This window comes from Symphalangus syndactylus, chromosome 8 (assembly GCF_028878055.3).
Source record: "Symphalangus syndactylus isolate Jambi chromosome 8, NHGRI_mSymSyn1-v2.1_pri, whole genome shotgun sequence".
Classification (NCBI taxonomy): domain Eukaryota; kingdom Metazoa; phylum Chordata; class Mammalia; order Primates; family Hylobatidae; genus Symphalangus; species Symphalangus syndactylus.
In genome coordinates, this window is record NC_072430.2 from 24,480,874 (window position 1) to 24,497,257 (window position 16,384).

Below are 16,384 nucleotides of genomic sequence, written 5' to 3' on the forward strand. Positions count from 1 at the left end.
GAGGCCCTGACTACAAAAAGGCCCAGGGGGCTTTTGGAGGGTGATGGAATTTTCTGTCTTAATTGCAGTGGCAGTTGCATGGCTGTTTGTCAAAACGTGCAGAAATGTACACTAAAGAGAGTGACTTTTACTCCGTGTAAATTATAGTTTGTTACAGCTCCCATCACATCCCCCCAAAAGATATAGTCCTATAGCACCCCAGAAAGTGACCTTATTTGGAAATAGGTTTGTTGCAGATGTAACGCTAAGACGAGGTCCTATTGGAGTAAGCTGGGCCCTAAATCCAAAGCAACTGATGTCCTTATAAGAAAGGGAGAAATGGCTGGGTGCAGTGGCTCACGCCTGTAATCCCAGCACTTTGGGAGGCTGAGACGGACGGATCATGAGGTCAGGAGATCGAGACCATCCTGGCTAACACAGTGAAACCCCGTCTCTACTAAAAATACAAAAAAAAAAATTAGCTGGGCATGGTGGCAGGCGCCTATAGTCCCAGCTACTTGGGAGGCTAAGGCAGGAGAATGGCGTGAACCCAGGAGGCGGAGCTTGCAGTGAGCCGAGATCGCACCCTGCACTCCAGCCTGGGCGACAGAGCGAGACTCTGTCTCAAAAAAAAAAAAAAAAAAAAAAGATGGGGAGAAACACAGACAGACACAGAGAGAACACCCCCAAGTGACAATGGAGGCTGAGAATGGAGAGGTACAGCCACGAGCCAAGGGACCCCAGGGATTGCCTGGGCCACCAGAAGCTTGAAGGATCCTCCCAGAAGGCCTTTGGAGGGAGAATGGCTGTAACTTGATTTCAGACTTCTGGCCTCCAAGGCTTTGAGAGAATAAATTTATATTGTTTTAAGCCACCCAGTTTGTGGCACTTTGTTATGGTAGTCCCAGGAAACTGAGGCACAGCTCAGTTTTAATTAATTTATTTATGAGACAGAGTCTTGCTCTGTCACCAGCCTGGAGTGCAGTGGCACCATCTTGGCTCACTGCAACCTCTGCCTCCCAGGTTCAAGCGATTCTCCTGCCTCAGCCTCCCGAGTAGCTGGAACTATAGGCACACGCCACCACGCCCAGCTAATTTTTGTATTTTTAGTAGAGACAGGGTTTCACCATGTTGGCCAGGATGGTCTCCATCTCTTGACCTCAGGATCCACCGGTCTCGGCCTCCCAAAGTGCTGGAATTACAGGCTTGAGCCACTGTGCCCGGCCCATTTATTTTTTTTGAGACAGGGTCTCACTCTGTCACTCAGGCTGGAGTGCAGTGACGTGATCTCGGCTCACTGCAACCTCTGCCTCCTGAGCTCAACTGATCCTCCGGCATCAGCCTCCCAAGTAGCTGGGACTACAGGCATGCACCACCATGCCCAGCTAATTTTTAAAAAATTTTTAGTAGAGACGGGGTTTTGCCATGTTGCCCAGGCTGGTCTCAAACTCCTGAGCTCAAGTGATCCACCTGCCTCGGCCTCCCAAAGTGATGGGATTACAGGCGTGAACCACCTCGCCCAGGCAATAGCTCAGTTTTTTAAATGGGGGAAAAATTCCTGCCTACAGTCTCCATTGCCCCCAGGATACGGCCCAAGAGCCTCTGTGATCTGGTCCCCTCTCCTGTCCATCCAGCAGATTGTCAATGACAGGCACATGGAGCCTGCAGCAGCCCCTCCACCCCCACCACGAGTTTACCTGGGAAACTCCCAGGCATGGCTTTGCGTGGCTCTCATGCCGCAGGAAAAGTTTCCCCAGATGCCACCCCAGTCTGAGCAGGATGCCCTTCAGCCAGCCGGGGACCTCCGGCGCTCCATAGGACCATCCTGCACCCTGTGGCCACAGCACTGCATATCACTCCTGCATCCCCACAAGACCGAGGGTCCCTGGGACAAGGACGAGTGATCACATCCTGGCTGGCGCAGTGCCGTGTAGGCCACAGCGGGGCTCCAGGGCAAGACGCTGCCTGGAAGTCTATAGCTGAGGGGAATTTGGGGGCTTTGGCACCTCCCCAACACTGTGGCCGACCCTGCCCTGTTCCTGTGGCTGGATCCTCTCCCTTGGCTGCCCACTCTGTTTCTCAGATGTTCACAGCTCACAGTCCCCTCCACCCTGGCAGGCCTCCCAGCGGGCCCCATTCCCTCTCCCAGAGGCCCTCCGTCCTGGGCAATTCCCCTTCACCCCTCTCTTTGGCATCAACCCACCATATATTAACTCAGCAAACACTTACCGAGCCCCGCACCAGATCCTCCTTCCCTCCCCTTAAACTCTCGCTCAGCACCAGTGTTCTTGGTGGAGCATTCTGTGCCCTATATGGTGCTGACCTGGTAATACCGACCCCACACCCTGCCAGGAAGAGCCACTGTCCCTGCTGGCAGGAGCTTACAGTCTAGTGGGGCAACAGACACAATGAGCTGCCACAGGCATCAGGGGCGAGCGCCCAGCGTGCTGCCGCCTCTTCTGGTGGCTGGGGTCCTTGGTAGCCTGTAGGGTGCCTCTGCATAAATTAGAAGAGGGTGCTCCTTGCTGCCCATGGGTGCAGGCCAACCCCCACCCCACCCCCATACACACCTACCATGACACAAAGCTTGGCAAGAGAATGAAATTTCAGCCCCTACCCAGCTTTGCCTCAGCCAGGAACACGTGAGCAGTAAACAACCTGTGCAACGGTGTACAGCGGCCCTACAGGCCTCACACAGCCTGGGAGGCTTCTTGCCAAGAGGTAGAGGTGGGGCACTTGCACTTAGACCCAGAGGCAGGAAAGAGCTCAGCCCCTTCCAGAGGCTATAGAGGGAGGCAGCTAGTGAAGGCAGATGTGCCCACATTCCATCTCTAGGGCCTCGTGCCATGGAGTGGCCTGGGTGCTGCACAGAGCCTTGGAGACAGCCTTGGTTGGAGACAGCCCACAGGTCCGGAGACCTTGGGGAAACCACTTCCCCTCTCTGAGCCACCAATTCATCTGTAAGCAGGGGCTGGATGAAGAGTTTCCAGAGTGACACGAAGCTCTGACACCTGAGGACTGCAGAGCTAGGGCTGGGTGGCCTTGCCCCGTGGAAACAAGGCCCTCACTGTCCTTCAGGCCACTTCAACGGACTCTGGCCCAGCTCCTCCAGACAGCCCACCCAGCTAAATCCCAGGCCATTCTTGGGGCCTCTTATGTCCCAGGAGTGGTCTTAGGCTGTTGTTGAGAAGCTCCAGGCAGGCTCTTACACGCTCAGAACAGGGCTGTGCTGTCCCTGGAAAGGGGAATTCAAGTCCCAGCCATTTCAGGACAAACCTTTCCCAAGGCTGGGCAAAGAGGTGAAGTGGCCACCGAAGACTCCCAGTGGCCAGTGGTCAGCACAAACCCAGCTTGACACTCAGCAAATGCCAAGATACCGCCCAAGAGACCCCAAGACTATCTCAACGAAGAGACGGTGAATGAATGAGTGACGGCAGCATCCGGCAAGAACGCAGGCATTGTTGAGACTGGGCCCCGGGTCTTTATTTTAGTTTAGTTTTTTGGATAAAGACAGGATCTCACTCTGTCACCCAGGCCGAAGTACAGTGGTGTGATCATAGCTCACTGTAACCTCGAACTCCAGGGCTCAAGTGATCCCCCTGCCTCAGCCTCCCAAGTAGCTGTGACTACAAGTGCACACCACCATGCCCAGCTCATTTATAAAATTTTTTGTAGAGATGGGGTCTTGCTGTATTGCCCAGTCTGGTCTTGAATTCCTGGCCTCAAGAGGTCCTCCCACCTCAGCCTCCCAAAACACTGGGATTACAGGCATGAGCCACTGCACCTGGTCTCCAGGCCTTTCTTGTGCTGGTGTGGCGGGGACACCAACTCTCAGGAGGAGCTGGAGAACACTGGCACGGGGAGGGTTAACCTAGGCAAGTTCTCAGCCTAAAGCACAGAACTGAGGCTGGGGGAAGAGGCATGGCTGCCTTGATCAGCAAACCTAGCCCTGTCAAAGCACAAGGATTTGAGGGTCAGAAACACAAACCAGAATAAACAGTCTAAAGCTTCTGGCAAAATCTAAAGCTCATAAACACTTAATATGAAAAAAAAAGTTTGCAATCTAGTCCTTGAAACAAGAGCCTTAGTGGGTACAAAGCTGCCTCTCCTCTCTCCCCTCTCTTCCTCCTTCTTACCTCCACTAGGAAATGGGGACTTACAGGTCACCCTGCAAAGCAGCTGAGTACTTCGGGCATATAATTTGGTGCTATGTGACAGAGATAGAAAGCTCTCTGTCTTCATTAGAACTAAGCTTGTAAGTGATAGAAAATCTAAAATAAGAAATTAAAACAAGATAGTATGGCCGGGCACGGTGGCTCACACCTGTAATCCCAGCACTTTGGGAGGCTGGGATGGGTGGATCACCTGAGGATAGGAGTTAAAGACCAGCCTGGCCAACATGGTGAAACCCCCGTCTCTACTAAAAAATACAAAAACTAGCTAGCCAAGAGTGGTGGCAGGCACCTGTAATCCCAGCTACTCGGGAGGCTGAGGAAGGAGAATCGCTTGAATCCAGGAGGCAGAGGTTGCAGTGAGCCTAGATCGCCACTGCACTCCAGCCTGGGTGACAAGAGCAAAACTACATCTCAAAAATAAAATAAAATAAAACAAACAAACCAACAAGATAGTATGTATTCCTCTCATAAAAAAACTGGTAAGCAGTCTGTAGCTGGGATGATGGTCTAACATGTTTGGGACCTTTACTATAATATATTGTTGTTCTATCCTGCATAGCTTCTATGCTTAAGTTTGCCTCAGAGTCCAAGATGGCTGCTTCAACTCCAGCCATCACATCTGTATTTCAGGCAACAGGAGAGAGGAAATGAGAGAAGGACACCCCCCTTAAGGGGTTCTCCAAGCAAATTATACTCCCCACTTATATCTCACTGTCCTGAACTTAGTCATATGGCCACACCTAGCTGCAAGAAAATTGGGAAATGTTCAGCTAAAACTTACACCCAGCAAAAATTCAGGGGCCAATCAGCAGGCTGTGCTTCACTCTTGGACTCAAAGGCTCCAGGATGGTGACAGATCTCAAGGAAATGGTCCCTAAACCCTAGACCCACGGAAGTTTTCAGGAGCTTCCTTTAAAACAGAGGGGACTTGGAAAGAAGTCAAGACAGGCACATGAAATAATTCCGACCATTAAAATGATCATAATATGATGACACCATCGAAGATGGCAGGTAGGCAACATAGGTCCACAACACAGCACATAGGAATGTGTACCAGAGGTAACACTCAGTGAAAAAAGAACACAAGTTAACACATACTTGCACCGGGTGATAAAAATGTTTGCTGCTTTAAATTTCCCTATTTTGTGCGTGTCTGTGTATGAACTTTTAAAGTCTGTAATACATTTTTTGGAAAATCAATAGCACGTGCACACACACACACACCACACATACATACAGGTAAGAGCCCCCCACCAGTCTCACAACCCAAAGAGACAAGAACATCATCATCTCAGGTAACCCTGGCAACAACAGCAGGCGATAGAGATTGACTTTTGCCTAACAGAGGAGGGGGAAGAAGGTGCTCTGGCAGGTTCCGTTTCAGTGTCTTGCCCGGAAGAACAGAACTGTGGTCTTCACCACCATGGTAAAAGTCAAACTTGCCCACCCATAGCCAAGGGGGCCCCAACCACCTTTCCAGGCCCATCACACATGGAATCTTCTCCCTGCCCCCACCCCAGATTCTTAGGGCTCCCACACACAACTTGTCCTTTCCCACTCGGTGCGTTTCTCCTATCTGCAATACGCTTCTCTGCATAAGCTTGATTTCAGTGGTTAAAATCCTACGTATCTTTCAAGATCCGATTCAAATGCCACCTCTGTCAGGGAGTGCTCCCTACTCACTCTGCACAGCCAACTGTAACAGAATTTTGGCAGCTTTTTATATAGTACCTTGTGCTTTAAATACGCACATATTTCTCTTATTTTCTATGTTAGTCCATTTTGCCTCACTATAAAGGAATACCTGAGGCTGGGTAATTTATAAAGAAAAGAGTAAAGTTTATTTTGGCTCATGGTTCTGCAGACTGTATGAGAAGTATGGTGCCAGCATCTACTCCTGGTGAGGCCTCAGGAAGCCTCCAATCATGGTGAAGGGGAAGGGGGAGCAGGTATGTCACATGGTGAGAAAGGCAGCAAGAGGGAGAGAGCAGGGAGGTGCCAGGCTCTTTTAAACAACCAGATCTTGTGTGAACTGAGAACTCACTCATTACCGTGAGGATGGCACCAAGTCATTCATGATGGATCTGCCCCCATGACCCTAACACCTCCCACCAGGCCCCATCTCCAACACTGGGGATCACATTTCAACATGAGATTTGGAGGGGATGAACATCCAAATCAAATCATTTTCCTTAGTAGATAAACTGGAAACTCCTAGGTGTTCAGGTGCTCAGTAAATAGACAGATTGATGGATGGAATGGTAGGTGGGTAGGTGGATGGATGGATGGATAGATAAATGGATGGATAGAAGGGTGGGAGGGTGGATAGGTCGATGGGTGGATACGTAGATGGATGGATGGATGAAGGGTGGGTTGGTGGGTGGATCAATGGATGGGTGGATAAGTAGATGGATAGATGGATGGATGGTGAATAGAATGGATAGGTGGATGTCTGGATGATGATTAGGAGGATGGGTGAAGATAAATGAGAAGACATCCATTGTGAGAAGAGTCCTTGAATATATTTTAGATGGATGCTCTGTCAAAAATGTCAAGAATAGAAAGAAGCAACAATAATAAATGCTGTCACCAGGTGTCATCGGTAGAGAGATAAGTCCTTGCTTTGAACTGCAACATCCCTAGAGAAATTTACATTACCAATCTCTGACAGTGACTGAGATCAAGGAAGCTGGGAACACAGAGGTTAGGGGAAAAGGTCCCTGGTGACTTCTTTCTTGACAGCTTGTTCCCTTTAGCCAGAGATCATCAGATTGTGAATTTCAGATGCAAAGCCCTTTATTTCTTCAGTCCGTGAAGATGGGTGAAGAAGCACGCTTATTGACTCACAGAACAATTTAGTTCTGGGAAACTTTGGAGGAGGGGAAGGCTTCTCTGCTACTATTGGGGTGCCCTCTGTCCACCCCTCTCTCCAGCTTATCTTTCAGAAAACAGGCTTTCGCATCAGTCCCTGACACCCCGTGTTAAATGTCAGTCGGGAGGTAGGGTGGCACATCTCTTAACTAGGGAATAAAAAGTTCTCAGCTTTGCTAAAGATCCCAGAGTCAGTAGCAAAATGGGGGGCACCTTCACAGGAGGGTATCCTCTAGGAGAGCCCCCCTAGGACAGCCCATCGAGGATGGGCTCAAAGGCTCCACTCCCACCCCCCTCTACTGAAATCCTTGCTCCCTACGGCTCCAGGCCTGTGTGTAGAGCCAGGCTCTGGGGCTCTCTCAGTTCCAGAAGGTGGGGATGCAAGCACAATTACCCCATAGGATGTGGCCTAAGTGTGTGCAGTCACGTCACATACAGACAACAGGCCTTGACCGCAACCACGGCCTAGGCCATTTCTGCTAAAAAGAGAACCGACATTTCATTGCAGCCTCGTTCATTCCATTAAACACGTACTGGTTGAGGTGGGGGCACCCCTGGGTATTACTGAGGTCAAATTGGGCAGGGGGTTCTGCGGCCATGTTCAAAGCTTCTGACCATCAGCACTGTTTCTGCTTTGGGGGCAGTCCTTCCAACCCCTACCCCTGTGGAGAGGAGACATGCCAAGGCTGCACAGAGGCCCTACTGGCAGGAGAGTAGAGGAGAGGACACAGTGCTGGCTTCCAGACTCTTATATAAATGCTGACAGCACACAGATAATAATGCCTTCCCACTGCCCAGTGAACGCCAGGCTGAGGGAAGGCCTTCCATGTACCCATCACTCCTCTCTTCTCCATCAAGGCCACGCTGGCAGGAGGGAGGGACTGGCTTCACTGTACTACACTGTGTATGGGGAGGGAGACACAGCGTCACTGCCACCCCCACCTGCACAGGGACACATTGGCTATCTCTAGGCAGCCCTGGGCAGGGAGACCGAGGCCTGGCAGAGAGCTCCCTCCCTCAGCCTGGACACCTGTCTCATCCTCCTTTGGTAGGGCCGCCCCTCAGACTCCAAACCTGACAAAGGCAGGCTTCACAGACGACCTTTAAACGGCCAGGCCCCCCACCCCCAGCTGCCTGTGATCTCCTCAGTACCTCCATAGCTCCCACAGTTGATGGCCAGGCAGTCTCCACCTCACCAGCCCAGCCACCCTCAAGAGGCTACTCCAGCCACGCCAGGGCTCCCCGCCTGAGAAACCTTCTCAGTTCACTGTCCACTTGGCAAGAAGCCATGGGTCCTGCCCCAAAGTGGGCTCCCAAAACCAAATGTACTTTTTTCAAGACTAGGTTTTTCAAAATAAAACCACAGCAATAACAAAAAGAAAAAGAAAAACCATTTCCTTTCAGGTAGCTTGGTCAGGGTAATGAGCCAAAAGTCTCCTGGACGGGTCTTTGTTTCTTGTGAAAGTGCCTGCATGTTCCAGACTGTTCCATGGGCCACTTCAGCTCCAATGGGCACTTCGATCCCCCGAACGCTATTAATCTAGGACACCAGCTTCCGCTGCCTGCTAGCTGGTAACTCGGGGAGCCGACTGTCAGAGTGAGCAGGGACCTTGAGAGCATGGAGCTCTTTTCTCAGATGGGAAAATGAGGTCCAGAGAGAAGGGAGCGGCTTCCTAGAATAAAATCCTAAAATACTAGAGGAGACAGGACTCCAGATTCTCTAGCCCTACTGATGACCTACAACACGCAAGTCCCCACGCCTCCTCCAAACCAGCAAAGGACAGTTCTGCCTAAGAAAAGACATGTTGGCAGCCATGGCTGACGCTGATGCTGACACACACACACACACACACACACACACACACACCCCACCGACACACACACACACACACAGGCCACCCTTATTTTCCTAGTTTCTCAGTGGTCCAGAGACCCGCATTTGGGACCCACTGACGCCCCAGGACTCCCCCAAGTCTGTACACCAAGCTATTCTCCATTCTTCCGGCTGAGAAACAGTATCCAGGGCTGGCCTCTCCTTCCCCCATCCTTTCTCCCTGACAAGTATCAGGAGCACAGCTGGGGAGGATAAAATTATGGGAGTTGGGGCCAAGCAGGGTCCCTACTCAATTGCCTGGGTGGCCTCCGCTTTCCAGACTTGGAAGGAGTGTGGTAGCCTTGTGGTGGGGGTCACCAGCTGCTGCAGAATGGAGTTGGGCTCCTAGCTCCCAAGCCCTGGGTCTCCCCCTACTTGGCCCCACCCTTTGATCTAGGCCACCTTGTAAACACTTCCAGAAATTCAGGGGCTCCAGGGACACAAAAGAAAAGGCTGTGCAGACTTCAATCAGTGTATCATTGGCCTCAAGCATTTATTGAGTGCCAAGTGCATGTAGGACACAGGGATATGGAACTAAAAGACCTGGCCCCTTTCTTTGGAAGTTTGTAACTGAAGTAGGAAGTCATGATGTTAAAGAGGTTTTGGCTTCTTTCAAATTGCTAGGCAAACAAGCCGTTCATGTGAAAAAGGCTATGAATATTCAAAAAGGAGGAATCTCTGTGAGCTGGCATGGATAGAAGGCTACATGGAAGAGATGAACCCTGTAAAAAGGGCAGAAAGAACCTCATGGGCAAAGGTACAAGACCACAGACAAGCTCTGCACATTGGGGAGGACAGAAGACGTGAAGCTGTGCATTGGCTTCCAGCAGGGCTGGGCTGGGGTACGGAGGGCAGGACTTTCTTGAGGGACCTTTCAAATAGGACAGCATGTCACCTGAGGGCAATTAGGGGGCTGTTGGGGGACACACCGCTTTCCCTGCCTGGCCTGAGAGTCCCTCTAGCTTGATTGGCAACAACCAAACCATCAGAAGGGCCCATTGTGGGGTAGGATGGAGGAGAGATCCAGTTTGGAAAAGTCATTAAAGTTGTGATTTTCATCTTTGGCTCCAATCTTGGGGGAAAACATCCATGTTTCAGACACTCCTGGTGGGCAGGAGAAGTTCGACTTCCTGGTTCTCAGAATAAATGCTGGTTCGGGGCAATAGTTGTATCAACAGGACATTCTGGAGTTGGCCATCAGAGCAGCACCAACCAATTACCCAATAACAAGATGATAACGCATGGCCCCCCACTCTCTTCTAGAGGTTACTCCCTAATAGGATCAGATAGCTGGGGGCCAACAGGAAGTTAAGGGGCCTTGGGTGTCATTTGCCCCATGTTAAGGCTCTTTCTGAACACATAGATGCCCCCAATCCCCTAGATGACCCAGGCCCCAAGGATGGGGTTCTGCGGGCAGCCCCCTTTATACTTTTGCCCCTCTTCTGTAATTCTCTCCCCAGCCAAAATTTGTCTTCCGTTTCCTCAACCCCTGTTATCTGATAACAGTCACTTTGTAAAGCAACGTGTGTCATGTACTTCTGGGTTTTGAAGGGTGCACTCCCTGCCCCACAAGCCCTTCCACCACACTTTCCCACCTCCCAAGCCTTTGCTCAGGCACTCCCCTCCTCTGAGCTGCCTCCCCTCTTTCTTGCTGCCCACCCAACTGTGCTCACTCATCACTGCCTAGATGACACAGCTTGCCATGTCTTGCCATGACAGGTGGAATCTTCCAGGGGGTCACAGAGACAGAGTTTGTGGCCATCTGTCACCCATTCTTTCCCTGTCTCTGCTCTGGCAAGGGACTGGGAGGCACCACAGACCACCTCAGACTCCAGGAGGAGTCCTAAGGGAGCTCCAGGGAGGCCTAAGGGGATGGTGAAGGGTCTGGGTGTCCTCCTTCAAATATCACGCCTCTCTCTGCTTCCAGCTGAGATCAATTCCTGGTAGGTTTCCAGTTTTGATTTCTGTATCTCCTGGGTTAAAATGCTGGTGCCCTGTGGCATTTCAAGCTTTTCACACTTGCCGCTTCAGTGAAGATCACGGATCAGGGACCCAGGGCCAGGATAGAGGGGCACCCAGAGGGTAGGGGAGATGAGGAGGGCCTCAGGGATAAATGTGCCACGACTCCTTCATCCCAAGGGGACCCTGCACCCCCAGCCCCTTGCACTCCCAGCTGCTTCTCAGAGGATGTACTGGGGCTTCTCGGGGTGGGGGGGCAGGAGGGCAGGCTTGAGCTGGTGAGGTGACCCTTTGCTCCAGTGCATCAGAGCCTCTGTCAGGATCTGGAAAGGGCTAGGTCTCCTAGCTAAGTGCCAGTCAGGACCTCCAGGGAACATTAGCTCCTTGAATCCAGGAAGCCAAGGTCAAGGGACAGAGCTGGAGCTGCGAGCTCACACCCTGAATCCATCACTGGCCCTGCTCTAGGTGGGCCCCACCCAGAAGAGCCCCCTGTCTCAGCCTGGAGTGGTTAAGGGGCTCCTCTTCAGGGCTCCAGCAGGACCCTTGTATTAGATCAGGCCAAGGCTCAGGAGACATGAGTTCCACCACCTCCCCCAATACCAGGGAACCCATTTCCCCTTTCTGGGTTTCTGGTTCCTCATTGTTAAATTAGGGGATTGATCAGGTCAAGGACAGCCACATTTTTTCCAGCAGTGGAATCCTTTTCCAAATGAAATCTTAAGCAGACCTTTAATATAGCAAAGATGTGAAAAGGTGACTGGTCTATTTGCCGTGGTGGGGCTGCATGGGGGTGCCTGCTAGGTCCCTCCCTACCCCCTGAAAGCTACTGGCCTGAGTGGACTCTGAGAACCCACTCCCAGCAGACTCCACACAGTTTGGCATCTGTCCCTGATGCACTGGACCCTGGGCAGACAGAGCCCCACCAGCGTCATCCTCCACTCCTCTCTCCCTCCAATCCATCAGCAAATCCTCTAACCTTCAAAGTACTTCCAACCCAAAAGGTCCTCCAAAACAAAGCCATGTTTTTAGCAACAAACCAATATTCATACAGTGCTAGAATGTACCAAGCACAGTTCTAAGCAGGCCTGAAGGGATGCGTTTCCCCTAAGCTGCCTGGGGGCAGCTACTTAGCTATGAACTCAGCCAATCCACGAAACAATTCTATGTGGTGTGTGTTGCTAGTACCCCCAGTTTACAGGTGAGGCAGGGGCCAGGTCATTTGTCTAAGGTTACACGGTTGGCAAATGGAGGGATCATACCGAACAAATGATAATCGTGGCGATAATTATGATTAAGGGTTTACCATACAGGCTGATGTATTCACCTCTATGTATTTAGTCCTCAAAACAACTCTAAGGGGTAGTTACTATTATTTATCATTTTACTGATAAGTGAACTGAGATACAGAGAGTTTAAGTAAACGACCCAGCAATGAACAAAAAAAGACAAGAGGAAGTGGGTCACACTAGGTCATCTCTGGGGAAAATGAGAAGCCGGTGAGGCCCGCGCCCTGGCCCCTCACCTCCCCTTCCTCCCTGAGAAACTCCTCTCCGGCTTCACCCTGCCATCTTGGGTGTGGCAGATACTTGTAAGTGGGTGTGAGGGTGGGGGGGCTCTTCCCCAACGAATTCCCAGTTCCTCCCACCGGATAGCATTTGTCTTTGCAGAGGTCGCTTTCGAGAGAATAAAACCAGTATCCAGAATTTCCGGGCTGGCAGGAAGGAGGGAGAAGGGAAGGGAGACGTTCAGATCTAGATGAGCTTAAGGCCCCCTCCCAGTCCCTCCTAGCTGAGTGAGAGCCAGCCACCTCCAGCTGTCCCCCAGTTCAGGACTGCACAAGATGAGCCCAACTCTCCTGTTTCACAGAGCAGAGAACTGAGGGCCTGGGAGATGAGGTCACACCGCCAAGCCAGGGAGCTGCAGGGTGTCCATCAGAGAAGTAGGCCCGGGACTTTTAAACCAAAAAGCTGGGAATGGCCTCCCCAGACGCGCTCCTGGGCGCCCAGAAATAGGCTTTCCCCGGGAATCCGCCTGCGACCGGGCGCACCACCTGAAGCTTCTCAGGACGCCCTCTGAGCTGGGCAAGGCGAGAGGACTTTCTCCCAGAGCCCAGCCCCGAGCAATACCCGAGCTCGCGAGGTGGGGCTGGGGGCGACAAGGAGGCGGAGCGGGGACTTAGACACCGGGGACTCCTCTCCAAGTCAGTTCCCAAACCATTCGGCGTCATGCATTCCACGCTGCACCTTCTCCCTCGGGATCCCACAGCCCGCGCGCAGCCCGTGCGCCCTGGACCCTACCCAAGCACCAGGCTCGGCCAGGGCCGGTCCGAAGGTCACCGTCTACGGCCAGGACAGAGGGGCGGGGGGGAAAGGGCCCAGTGGACCCTCGGTCCAGGAGGGCCGGTCAGCTGTTGGGCCGCGGGCACCTAAAGTTGAGGGGGTCCGGGTCTCCGACCCTACGCCCGGCGGGGCTCCAGTGCCCGAGGGCGCGCGCTGGGACTCGCAGAGCAGCGGGTGCAGCAGGCTGGCGGGGCTGGGACCACGAGTTTGTTTGCAAAGTTCAGGCGGGGCAGAAGCCGGGGAGGGGGCCGCGTCCACGCGGGCAGCCCCGGCTCTGACAGGTAGAGACGCACTGCCTCTTAATCCGTCCGCCAGCAGCCTAAAGTGTGCACTGGGTTCCCAGTGAAATGCCTGGCCTTGAAAGTTTAGCCAACGTCAGGTCCAGCGGAGTCACCAGGGCCGCCCCCTGCCCCGCAGAACCGGGATCTGGCCTCGGCCACGGTGGGGGTCCGGTCTCAGCCCGACAACCCCGAGGTCACGCTCCCGGAGGACTCTCGGGGACAAGAAGTGGAGTGGGGCAGCCAGGACGGGGGCCGTGGGGATCGCGAGGGAGGAGGGGGCGGCCGCCCGGACTTACCCCGTGGGGTCCCCGCGCGCTGGCGTCCCGGCGTGTCGGATCATGCCGCCGGCAGCTCCGGGACAGGGAACGGAGGCGCTCAGGCGCCGGGACGCGCGGAACGCGGAGTCCCGGGCGTCCGCATGTCCCTGGCTCTGGCCCTCGGGAAGGGCCAGGCCGCCGCTGCCGCCGCGCTCTGGGGCGTTCGCTCCCTTCTACTTCCTGTATCGGAGCGAGCGGGGCTTTCAGGAAGAGGCTGGCCTTGGTGGTCAAGGGTTTTTTTGTCAAAAGCCATTCGGCAGCGGCTCGCGGCCCGAAGCCCCCTGGGGCATACGGAGGCCCGGGCGGCCGCGCCCCCGGGGCCGGGCCTGGGGGCGGGAGGTGCTGAGGCCAAGGCGCCTCACGGGCGCCCAACCTCTGGGTGCCGCCTCCGCAGGCTGGGGCTAGGGCTGGGGCTGGTGCACGGGAGGCCCGCGGGGCTTCGGAGAGGGAAACTTAGAGAAAAGTCTTCCACTTGGCTTGGGGCCGCAGGGGAAGGAAGACGCCCTCTACTTGTGCTGGCGCCGACCGCGGGCAGGCAGGTGGGGAGGCCCAGAGCTGGCGGGGAGTTCGTCCCACTGGGAGCCACAGCCTTGCCCGAGGGAGCCTCGAAATCGTTCAAGGGCAACCTCAGACCACAGCCAGGGCGCCTCCTCCACATTCCTGACAGATGTGCACGCCGCCTCCTCTTGGATGCTTCCCGTGACAAGGAGCTCACTCCTCAACAAGGCGGACTGCTAGTCCATCAAGCCTGGCATCTAATTCACCTGTGCCGGGTACCGCAGATGGAGAACGCCGAACAGCTTACACAAATGCAAGACCCACAGCAACCCCAGGTGGGACCGTGAGGCCTCTCTTCTAAGTGCCTGCGTGTTCAAAATTGCCTCCGGAGCCCAGTCTTTCCCCAGAGCATTTCCCAGAGTGACTGAGCAGGACTGGACCCTATTAGGTCACCTCAGTCTCATGCAGGATTTCTTTACCTGGCCACTACTGACATTTGGGGCCGGCTAATGCTTTGTTATTGGGGCTGCCTTCAAAACTGCAGGAGGTTTAACGCTATCCGTGGCCTCTCCATGATCCATAAATACCCATAGCATCAGCCTCTCTCTGTAACGACCAGAAATGTCTCTAGATATCACAACTGTCCTCTGGGGGCAAAATCGTCCAGGTCTAATACCATCATTTTAGAGATAAGGAAACTGAGGCTTAGAGAGTGGAGGTGACTTGCTCAAGGCCATATGGCAAGTGGGGACCAGACAGGACTGAACCCAGGGCTCTGGTGAAAGGATCCCCAGGCCTCTCTGCCCTGCTGCTCTCCCCTCACACCCTCCTCCTCCATCTTCCCTGGATTTCCACCAAATCAGCCTATCAGAAGTTAGAAAGAAAAGAATTCACATCTGAGCACACGCGAAAAGTCCAGCCTCCCCCCGGGATGTAAAATGGTGCAGCCACTTTGGAAAAGAGTCTAGCAGTTCCTCAAAAAGTTAAACATCAAGATAAGCATGTGGCCCAGTAATTGCATTCCTAGTTATGTAGCCAAGAAAAATGAAAACATGTTCACGCAAAAACTTATACGTGAGTGTTCATGTATAAGTTTATCATAGTATGTACTATATATAGTATATAATACTACTATAAAGAGTAGTATTGTTCATACTAGCCAAAAGGTGGAAACAATCTAATATCATCAGTTGACAAATGGATAAACACAATGTGATACATCCATACAGTGGAATATTATTAGGCCATGGAAAGGAATGAAGTACTGGCACATGCTACACCATGCATAAACCTCAAAAGCATTGTGCTCAGTGAAAGAAGCTAGTCACGAAGGACCACATTCCATTTATATGAAATGTCCAGTATAGGCAAGTCCAGAGAGACAGAAAGTACTCTAGTGGTTGTCAGAATCTTGGGGAAGAAAAGAAAATGAGGAATGACTGCTAAGAGTTATGGGGTGATGAAAATGTTCTAAAATTGATTGTAGTGATGGTTGCACAACTCTGGCTACAGTAAAAACCATTGAATTGTATGCTGTAAGTGGGTGAATTGTACAGTATATGAATTATACCTCAATAAAGCTGTTATTTTTTTTAAGTGGGGGAAAAAGTATAGCCTCCAGGAGGCTACCCTGACTGCTCCAGCTCACACCCCTTCCCCCTCTGCCCAGATTCCTACAGGTTCCCTTCGTTAGGTGATAACCACCCCCCACTGACTTTTCCGCTCCTCCAGAGGCTAAATTATTTCCTCCTGGATGGGAATGAGTCATCTTCTCCACCATCTCCCTCAGCAGGGCTGTAACATGTTTCCAAGGGTTTCAAAGCCCTTTTTGAAAACATGGGCTTTGAGGACAGACCCATGTTCAACTTCAACCCCAGCGGCTTCTGGCTGGGTGGCCTTGAGCGTCTCTTCCCAAAGGCTCATCTTGCTCATCTATAAACACAGTGACTACAAATGAGATGGGCAAGAAGACCCCTGCCTCCAGGGCCCCATTATTATTCCTTAGTTGTTTCTAAAACAAGTCTGCCGGCCACTCTCAGACCTCCCTGGACCCCAGGGAAGCGGTCTATATAACTACTGCACCTAGAACAGT

The 16,384-nt window shown here is 52.6% G+C and overlaps 1 protein-coding gene across 4 annotated transcripts in view; it reads right to left on the reverse strand.

The window, feature by feature from the left end:
- The window catches only part of RIN3 (Ras and Rab interactor 3), a 183,466-nt gene extending 169,122 nt beyond the window's left edge, over positions 1–14,344 (reverse strand). For 3 of the 4 annotated variants that reach the window (XM_063643956.1, XM_055288360.2, XM_055288356.2), the window contains exon 1: positions 13,774–14,340. Coding sequence is in view for 3 of the 4 variants with exons in the window: in XM_055288360.2 (XP_055144335.1) it covers positions 13,774–13,817 (44 nt within the window). In the remaining variant the exon portion in view is untranslated. Of the gene's footprint in view, positions 1–13,773 lie in introns of all 4 variants that reach the window. The other variant, XM_063643955.1, reaches the window with a different exon arrangement.
- Positions 14,345–16,384: the final 2,040 nt, after the last annotated feature.